General features: G+C 40.1%; 1 protein-coding gene across 1 annotated transcript; it reads right to left on the bottom strand.

Moving 5' to 3' along the window:
• Positions 1-8311: 8311 nt before the first annotated feature.
• Or13a23 (olfactory receptor family 13 subfamily A member 23) lies at positions 8312-9244 on the bottom strand. The gene has a single exon (NM_001000766.1). It carries the CDS (start codon positions 9242-9244, stop codon positions 8312-8314), a length of 933 nt encoding a protein of 310 aa, NP_001000766.1.
• Positions 9245-10251: the final 1007 nt, after the last annotated feature.

The raw sequence follows: 10251 nt of genomic DNA, 5'->3' as shown, positions 1-10251 counted from the left end.
TAATTGGGTGGCTGTATATGTATGGGCCACCTGTGGGGCAGGCTCTGAATGGGTGTTCCTTCCGTCTCTGTTTTAATCTTTGCCTCTCCCTTCCCTGCCAAGGGTATTCTTTTTCCTCATTTAAAGAAGGAGTGAAGCATTCACATTTTGATCATCCGTCTTGAGTTTCGTTTGTTCTAGGGATCTAGGGTAATTCAAGCATTTGGGCTAATAGCCACTTATCAATGAGTGCATACCATGTATGTCTTTCTGTGAGTGGGTTAGCTCACTCAGGATGATATTTTCCAGTTCCAACCATTTGCCTACGAATTTCATAAACTCGTTGTTTTTGATAGCTGAGTAATATTCCATTGTGTAGATGTACCACATTTTCTGTATCCATTCCTCTGTTGAAGGGCATCTGGGTTCTTTCCAGTTTCTGGCTATTATAAATAAGGCTGTGATGAACATAGTGGAGCACGTGTCTCTTTTATATGTTGAGGCATCTTTTGGGTATATGCCCAAGAGAGGTATGGCTGGATCCTCAGGCAGTTCAATGTCCAATTTTCTGAGGAACCTCCAGACTGATTTCCAGAATGGTTTTACCAGTCTGCAATCCCACCAACAATGGAGGAGTGTTCCTCTTTCTCCACATCCTCGCCAGCATCTGCTGTCACCTGAGTTTTTGATCTTAGCCATTCTCACTGGTGTGAGGTGAAATCTCAGGGTTGTTTTGATTTGCATTTCCCTTATGACTAAAGATGTTGAACATTTCTTTAGGTGTTTCTCAGCCATTCGGCATTCCTCAGCTGTGAATTCTTTGTTCAGCTCTGAACCCCATTTTTTAATAGGGTTATTTGTTTCCCTGCGGTCTAACTTCTTGAGTTCTTTGTATATTTTGGATATAAGGCCTCTATCTGTTATAGGTTGGTAAAGATCTTTTCCCAATCTGTTGGTTGCCGTTTTGTCCTAACCACAGTGTCCTTTGCCTTACAGAAGCTTTGCAGTTTTATGAGATCCCATTTGTCGATTCTTGATCTTAGAGCATAAGCCATTGGTGTTTTGTTCAGGAAATTTTTTCCAGTGCCCATGTGTTCCAGATGCTTCCCTAGTTTTTCTTCTATTAGTTTGAGTGTGTCTGGTTTGATGTGGAGGTCCTTGATCCACTTGGACTTAAGCTTTGTACAGGGTGATAAGCATGGATCGATCTGCATTCTTCTGCATGTTGTCCTCCAGTTGAACCAGCACCATTTGCTGAAAATGCTATCTTTTTTCCATTGGATGGTTTTGGCTCCTTTGTCAAAAATCAAGTGACCATAGGTGTGTGGGTTCATTTCTGGGTCTTCAATTCTATTCCATTGGTCTATCTGTCTGTCTCTGTACCAATACCATGCAGTTTTTATCACTATTGCTCTGTAATACTGCTTGAGTTCAGGGATAGTGATTCCCCCTGAAGTCCTTTTATTGTTGAGGATAGCTTTAGCTATCCTGGGTTTTTTGTTATTCCAGATGAATTTGCAAATTGTTCTGTCTAACTCTTTGAAGAATTGGATTGGTATTTTGATGGGGATTGCATTGAATCTGTAGATTGCTTTTGGTAAAATGGCCATTTTTACTATATTAATCCTGCCAATCCATGAGCATGGGAGATCTTTCCATCTTCTGAGGTCTTCTTCAATTTCTTTCCTCAGTGTCTTGAAGTTCTTATTGTACAGATCTTTTACTTGCTTGGTTAAAGTCACACCGAGGTACTTTATATTATTTGGGTCTATTATGAAGGGTGTCGTTTCCCTAATTTCTTTCTCGGCTTGTTTCTCTTTTTCTATACCACATTTTTAATAGGGTTATTGGAGTCTGACTTCTTGAGATCTTTGTATATTTTGGATATTAGCCTTCTATCAGATGTAGGATTGGTAAAGGTCTTTTCCCAATCTGTTAGCTGCTATTTTGTCCTAATGACAGTGTCTTTTGCCTCACAGAAGCTGTGCAGTTTTATGAGGTCCCAGTTGTTGACTCTTGATCTTACAACGGAAGCCTTTGGTGTTCTGTTCAGGAAAATTTCCCCAGTGTCTATGTGTTCATGACTCTTTCTCACTTTTTTCTATTAGTTTGAGTGTATCTGGTTTGATGTGTAGGTCCTTGATCCACTTGGACTTAAGCTTTGTACAGGGTGATAAGAATGGATCAATTTGCATTCTTCTACATGCTGACCTCCATTTGAACCAGCACAATTTGGTGAAAATGGTATCTTTCTCCAGTTGGATGGTTTTATCATTTGTCAAAGATCAAGTGACCATAGGTGTGTGGGTTCATTTCTGGGACTTTACTTCTGTTCCCCTGGTCTATCTGGCTGTCTTTGTTCCCATACCATACATTTTTTTTATGACTATTGCTCTTTAATACTGCTTGAGGTCAGGGATGGTGATTTCTCAAATGTTCTTTTATTGCTGACAATTGTTTTCCCTATCCTGGGTTTTTTGTTATTCCAAAAGAACTTGCTAATTGCTCTTTCAATCCATCTAAAGAATTGAGCAGGAATTTTGATGGGGATTGCATTGAATCTGTAGATTGCTTTTGGCAAAATGGCCATTTTTACTCTATTAATCCTGCCAATCCATGAGCATGGGAGATCTTTCTATCTTCTGAGATCTTCCTCAATTTCTTTCTTCAGAGACTTGAAGTTCTTGTCATACAAATATTTCACTTGCTTGGATAAAGTCATAGCAAGATATTTTATATTATTTGGGTTTATTTTGAAGGATGTCATTTCCCTAATTTCTTTCTCAACTTGTTTATCCTTTGAGTAAAGGAAGGCTACTGATTTGTTTGAGTTAATTTTATACCATGACACTTTGCTGAAGTTGTTTATCAGGTTATGTAGTTCTCTGGAGGAACTTTTGTGGTCATTTAAGTATACTATCATCTGCAAATACTGATAATTTGATTTCTTCCCTTCCAATTTGTATTTCTTCGACCTCCTTTCATTGTCTGATAGCCTAGGACTTCGAGAACTCTATTGAATAAGTAGGGAGAGAGTAGGCAGCCTTGTCTAGTCCCTGATTTTAGTGGGATTGCTTCAAGTAGTTTGATGTTAGCTACTGGTTTGGTGTATATTGCTTTTACTATGTTTAGATATGGGCCTTGAATTCTTGATCTTTCCAGGATTTTTATCATGGTGGGTGTTGAATTTTGTCAAATCCTTCCTCAGCATCTAATGAAATGAGCATGTGGTTCTTATCTTTGAGCTTGTTTATATAGTAGATTACGTTGATGGATTTCCATATATTTAACCATCCCTGCATCCCTGGGATGAAGCCTACCTGATCATGATGGATGATCATTTTGATGTGTTCTTGGATTCGGTTTGCACGAATTTTATTGAGTATTTTGCATCAATATTCATAAAAGAAATTGGTCTGAAGTTATTTTGCTTTGTTGGGTGTATGTGTGGTTTCGGTATAGGAGTAATTGTGGCTTCATTGAAGGAATTTGGTAGTGCTCTGTCTGTTTCAACTTGTGAAATAGTTCAGACAGTATTGGTATGAGGTCTTCTATGAAGGTCTGATAGAATTCTGCACTAAACCCATGTGGTCCTGGGCTCCTTTTGTTGGGAGACTTTTAATAACTGCTTCTATTTCTTTAGGATTTATGGAGTTGTTTAGAGGTTTATTTGTTCCTGATTTAACTTTGGTACCTGGTATCTGTCTAGAAAATTGTCCATTTCCTCCATATTTTACAGTTTTGTTGAATATAGGCTTTTGTAGTAGGATCTGATGATTTTTTAAATTTCTTTAGATTCTGTTCTTATGTCTCCTTTTTCATTTCTGATTTTTTTTTTATTTTTGGATACAACCTCTGTGACCTCTGGTTAGTCTAGCTAAGGGTTTATCTATCTTGTTGATTTTTCTCAAAGAACCAACTTTTGGTTCTGTTGATTCTATGTTTCTTTTTGTTTCTACTTGGTTCATTTCAGCTCTGAGTTTGATTATTTCCTGCCTTCTACTCCTCTTGGGTTTATTAATTTCTTTTTGTTCTAGTGCTTTTAGGTGTGCTATCAAGCTGCTGACATATGCTCTTTCCTGTTTCTTTTTGCAGGCACTCAGAGTTATGTGTTTTCCCCTTAGCACTGCTTTCATTGTGTCTCATAATTTGAGTATGTTGTATCTTCATTTTCATTAAATTCTAAGAAGTATTTAATTTCTTTCTTTATTTCTTCCTTAATCAATTTGTCATTGAGTAGAGCTTTGTTCAACTTCCATGTATATGTGGGCTTTCTGTCCTTAATGTTGTTATTGAAGACCAGCCTTAGTCCTTGGTGATCTGATAGGATACATGGGATTATTTCTATCTTCCTGTATCTGCTGAGGCCATTTTTTGTGATTGATTATGTGGTCAATTTTGGAGAAGGTACCATGAGGTGCTAGGAAGAAGGTATATCCTTTTGTTTTAGGAGGGAATGTTCTTTAAATATCTGTTAAATCCCTTCAGTTCATAACTTCTGTTAGTTTTTCTATGTGTCTAATTTCTGTTTCCATGATCTGTCCACTGATGACAGTGGAGTGTTGAAATCTCCTACTATTATTGTGTGAGGTTCAATGTGTGATTTGAACTTTAGTAATGTTTCTTTTTATGTATGTAGGTGCCCTTACATTTGGAGTATAGATATTTAGGATTCTGAGTTCATCTTGGTGAATTTTTCCTTTGATTAATATGAAGTCCCTTCCTTATCTTTTTCAATCACTTTTGGTTGAATGTCAATTTTTTTCTATTCTTTTTTTCGGAGCTGGGGACCGAACCCAGGGCCTTGCACTTGCTAGGCAAGCGCTCTACCACTGAGCCAAATCCTCAACCCCTTGAATGTCAATTTTATTCCATATTAGCAACTCCAGGTTTTTCTTCAGGTCATTTGCTTGGAAAGATGTTTTCCATCCATTTACTCTGAGGTAATGTCTGTCTTTGTCTCTTAGGTGTGTTTCCTGTAACCAGCAAAATGCTGGGTCCTCTTTACATTAGTCTATGTATTTATATGGGGGAATTGAGTCCCTTGATGTTGAGAGATATTAAGGAATAGTGATTGTCACTTCCTGGTGTTTCTGTTGTTAGAGGTAGTATTATGTTTCTTTGTCTCTCTTTTGGTTTTATTGCAAGGAGATTATATTCTTGTTTTCTGTATGGCATAGCTTATCTCCTTGTGTTGGAGTTTTCCATATATTATCCTTTGTAGGGCTGGATTTGTAGAAAGATATTGTGTAAATTTGATTTTTTCATGGAATATCTTGGTTTTTCCATCTATGTTATTTGAGAGTTTTGCTGAATATAGTAGCCTGGGCTGGCATTTGGGTTCTCTTAGCGTCTGTATAAAATCTGTCACAGATCTTCTGGCTTTCGTAGTCTCTGGTAAGAAGTCTGGTGTAATTCTTGTATGTCAGCCTTTACATGTCACTTGACCTTTTCCCCTTACTTCTTTAAATATTCTCTCTTGGTTTGGTGCATTTGCAATTTTAACTATTATGTGATGGGAGGAATTCATTTTGTGGTTCAATCTATTTGGAGTTCTGTAGGTTTCATGTATGTTTATGGTCATCTTTTTCTTTAGGTTTGGGAAGTTTTTGTCTGTAATTTTGATGAATATATTTACTGGCCCTTTCATTTGGGCATCTTCACTCTCTTCTCTACCTATTATCCTAAGGTTTTAAATTCTCAATGTGTCCTGGATTTCCTCTATCTTTTGGGCTAGGAGCTTTTTGCATTTTATTTGATGATTCTGTCGATGTTTTCTATGGTATCTTCTGCCCCTGAGATTCTCTCTTCTATCTCTTGTATTCTGTTGGTGATACTTGTATGTATCTATGACTCCTCCTCCCTTCCTTAGGTTTTTTTAATCTCCAAGGTTGTCTCCTTTGTCCTTTCTTTACTGTTTCTATTTCCATGTCAAAATCGTGGTTAGTTTTGTTTAATTCCTTCACCTGTTTAGTTGTGTTTTCCTGTAATTCTTTCAGGGCTTCTACTTGCGTACTTATGTTGTTCTGCATTGTTTTAAGGGAGTTATTTATGTCCTTCTTAAAGTCCTCCATCATTATCATAAAATGTGATGTTAAATCTAAATATTGCTTTTCAGGTGTGTTTGGATATCCAGTATTTTTTTTTTTTTGGTGGGAGTACTGGGCTCTGATGATACCAAGTAGTCTTGGCTTCTGTTGCTCAGGTTCCTGTGCTGGCCGCTCGCCATTGGGCTGTCTCTGGTGTTTGCTTGTCTTGCTGTTTCTGAGAGTGACTTGACCCTGCTGCAGGCCTCTGTGTCGGCACTCCTGTAGATCTGTTTTTCTGTTTTCTTTCAGCCTTTTCTGAGAACAGGTGCTCTGATCTCAGGTGTGTAGGCACTCCTGGTGACTGCTTTCAGCTCTGGGTTTGGGCAGGAATCAGAAGGGTCCTGCCCCTTACTGCTCCTAGGTCCTTGCACCCTAGGGGCACAGTTCATACTAGGCAATTCCCTCTTGGGTTTGGAATGTGGGCAGAGGGTAGTCTCCTCTGATTCCTTAGGAGTATCTGCACTTCTGAGAGTCCAGCTCTCTCCCCCATGGGATTTGGGTGCAGGGAGTTGTTTAACCAGATCAGTTCGGTCCTGGGTGCAGACCAGAATGGCAAGTACCAGTGGCTGTCTGTTTCTATGTTCCTGTGTCCAGAGGCACTGTGTGGGATGTGGGCAGATGTGTGCAGAAGTGGCAATCTGTCCTGTGGTCTCAGGATGTCTGCACTTCTGGGTGTTCAGCTCTCTTCCCCTCGGGATTTGGGTGCAGGGAACTGTGGCATGGTATCAGTTCAGTTTCAGGCACAGCCAGAAACAGGAAGTGCCCTGACTCAGAGGACTTCTGCTTCTGGGTGTCCTGAATCCACCAAGCAGGTCACTTGGAGCAGAAAAATGGGCTTACCTCTGCTCTGAGGTGTGTAGGTGCTCTGGGTGACTGTCTTTCGGCTCTAGGTAAGGGCAGGAATCAGAAGGGTCCTGCCACTGACTGCTCCGAGGTCCTTGCATCCAGGGGGGTGGCACAGTTGGCACTAGGCAATTCCCTCTTGGGTCAGGAATGTGGGCAGAGGGCAGTCTCTCCTGATTTCTCAGGAGTCAGCACTTCTGAGGGTCCAGTTCTCTCCACCACTGAATTTGGGTGCAGGGAGCTGTTTGGCCAGTTCATATTAGACCTAGGCCCAGACCAGAACTGCAGGTACCAGCGGCTGACTGTTCCTATATTTCTGTGTCCAAAGGCACTTTGCAGTTTCCCCTCGGACCAGGGAAGTGGGCAGAAGTGTGTAGAAGTGGCAGTCTATCCTGTGGTCTCCGGATGTCTGCACTTCTGGGTGTTTAGCTCTCTTTCCCATGGGATGTGGGTCTAGTTTCATTTTCCTGTGCAGACATTCATGTAGTTTCTCTAAAGTTCTTGCTAGAGATAATTAATCTTTCCTGTGCTTTCGATTATTTATTTTCATTGGCAAAAAATAAGCTGGAATCAATGTGTGAGTTCATTGTTAAAACTTTAACTTCATCTCTGTTCACTGATTGCATCACACCTCAAACCAGTTGTGCTGGGTTTGATGTGCATAGCACAGCAGGGAGTTTTGAAATTGTGAAACTGAGTTGCTCTATTCTTTTTTTTTTCATTTTTCCAACTACGTGAGTACTTTATTTTATAGTTTCCATATTTGACAATCTTTCTGTTTCATTTTTTTAAAAAATATCTTTTTACTAGTTTTTGTGAGTTCATATCATCCATCCCAGTCCCTCTTCACTTTCTTTCTTTTTTTTTTATTAACTTGAGTAATTCTTATATACATTTCGAGTGTTATTCCCTTTCCCGGTTTCCGGGCAAACATCCCCCTAATCCCTCCCCCTCCCCTTCTTTATGGGGAGTTGCTCTATTCTTGATTCTTCCCAAGATACTGAGGCCACATTGGTCTCACAATTTTACTTATAAAATTTAGATTCATTAGCTGTAGTTTTAAGCCAAGGCTCTGTGGTATTCATAGGGTGGCATTGAATGAAAGACTATGTTTTTTGACTATCACCAAAGTCATCCACTGAAAATCTTTCGGCCAAGGTACATGGAATCTCTAGTTAGATAAACCTTACTTTTGAAATGGTTTTGTTCTTGTCAGGGGATAAAGCTGGTATTTTTATTTAGACTGATTCAAAGAAGGTACACTGAGTAGAAATGTCCAATCTTCTCATCAGACAAAACTTTCTAAAGCAGCAATAGGGATATCCTACTCCATGAGACTACTCTTAGGAAAGCATGTATAGGAACAACACAGGCCTATAGAACAGCCTACATATCTCCACTTAATGTGAAAAAGAGCCCAAAATTCTGCTTAAGGCAAGCTTGACATCCTTGTTCCTCAGTGTATAGATGAGGGGGTTTAGGGTTGGGCTGAGGACTGAGTATAGCACTGAGGTAAATTTACTTCTTTCTGGGCTGTAGCTGGATGCAGGACTGATATAGGTAAAGAACACAGATGAATAATACATAGCGACCACAATGAGGTGGGATGAGCAGGTAGAAAAGGCTTTCTTCTTGCCCTCAGCAGAATGCATGCACAGGATGCTGGCAATGATGCATCCATAAGATAACAGGGTTAGCACAAAGTTGATGCCTCCATAAAAGGCATCTGCCACAAGAGTCATAATGCTATTCACATATGTGGAGCTACAGGAGAGCAGAAGGAGTGGGGGGATCTCACAGAAGAAGTGGGTGATGACCTTGGGGCCACAGAATGACAGCTGTGTCATCAGACCAGTGTGCACAGATGCATTCACAGCACAGATGGACCATACACCTATGGCCAGTGCCCCACACAGCTGTCGGCTCATTCTAGAACTGTAGTGCAGTGGAAAGCAGATGGCCACGTAACGGTCATAGGCCATGACTGTGAGCAGCAGCAGTTCAGAGGATCCAGACCACAGAAGGAAGAAGAGCTGGGCCATGCACCCCTTGAAGGAGATTGTGTTTTCCTCAGACAGTAGACCAACTAGCGCTTTGGGCAGAACAGAGGAGGTGCAGATAATGTCCATGGTTGCCAAGTTGCACAGGAAAAAGTACATGGGACTGTGGAGCCCAGTGCTGGAAGTGACCAAAGCAATGATCACAATGTTGCCCATTAGAGCCATTGTATATAGGGATAGGAAGCAGCCTGTTAGGAGCAATCTTAGACCAGGGTGCTCTGAGAATCCTTGCAGAACAAACTCTGTCACTACTGTCTGGTTGGGACTGACCATCTTTGTGTGGCATATGCAATTCACAGATGTGTAGATTGGCTTCTGAGTGAAACATTACAATTTACCATGCTGAAATGTGATTTTGAAACTTGATCATCTCACAATTTTCTGCTGTCAGAAAGGGAAAGAGGAAATATATTTGCATCCGGGAAACCACTCATCCTCTATTTCCTTACCATACACTTAGTGGTTTGTTTACAGTGGAATTTTCACCTAGGACTCTCTCTCTGTAGGTTTGGACCAAGAAGGATATCTGCTCCTCCCCTTTCTTTTTGAACATGTGAAATGAGTGCAACATTCCTAGCTCAGCAACCCCCTGTGCTTTCATTCTATATCACCTGTAAGCACTACGCTCTCCCGACAGTGCTGGAGCCAGTACGCCTTCTTTTCACAGCTTCTCATGCTTATTTTTACAGTGGACAGCTCCATCTCTCTGAGCCACTTCTCACCTTTACCCTATGCCCATGAAAGATCCTCAGTAGCTTCTGTTCTATATGACAAATATGTTCTTCCACAACTTCTTACCTCTCTTGTCCAACTTACCTTCAAAACTTGCAACTATATTTCCCAGCGTTTTGTTACCAATTGCACACATAATAAAAAGGAAACAGATTTATAAATGATACCTCAAAGAAGAAATGACAGAAAAATGTAAACTGGGTGTATTGGGGAGCCAGATGTATGTCCACATACTTATGGATACAAAATTCATTACAAAGGAGTAGAAAAAATACACACTAGAGAAAAGAATAATACTTAATTTTTCAACTGATGCTCATGGTCACACTGTATGATTACACATAGAAGAATTATACTACCGCTTGCTTGGTTAGAGTCATATGAGAATATTTTATATTACTTGTGGCTATTGTAAAAGCTGTTGGCAGGGTTTCTGTGAGGTAGAATTTGAGGGAGCATTTAATGGAAAGAAAGGAAGAAAGAGTGTTGTTTCCGTAATTTCTTTCTTGGCCTGTTTATCATTTGTATAAAGGAGGGCTACTGCTTTT

This window comes from Rattus norvegicus, chromosome 1 (assembly GCF_021556685.1).
Source record: "Rattus norvegicus strain SHRSP/BbbUtx chromosome 1, alternate assembly SHRSP_T2T, whole genome shotgun sequence".
NCBI classification, from domain to species: domain Eukaryota; kingdom Metazoa; phylum Chordata; class Mammalia; order Rodentia; family Muridae; genus Rattus; species Rattus norvegicus.
The sequence above is the reverse complement of the archived record's forward strand: the minus strand, read 5'-3'. Positions and strand labels throughout refer to the sequence as shown.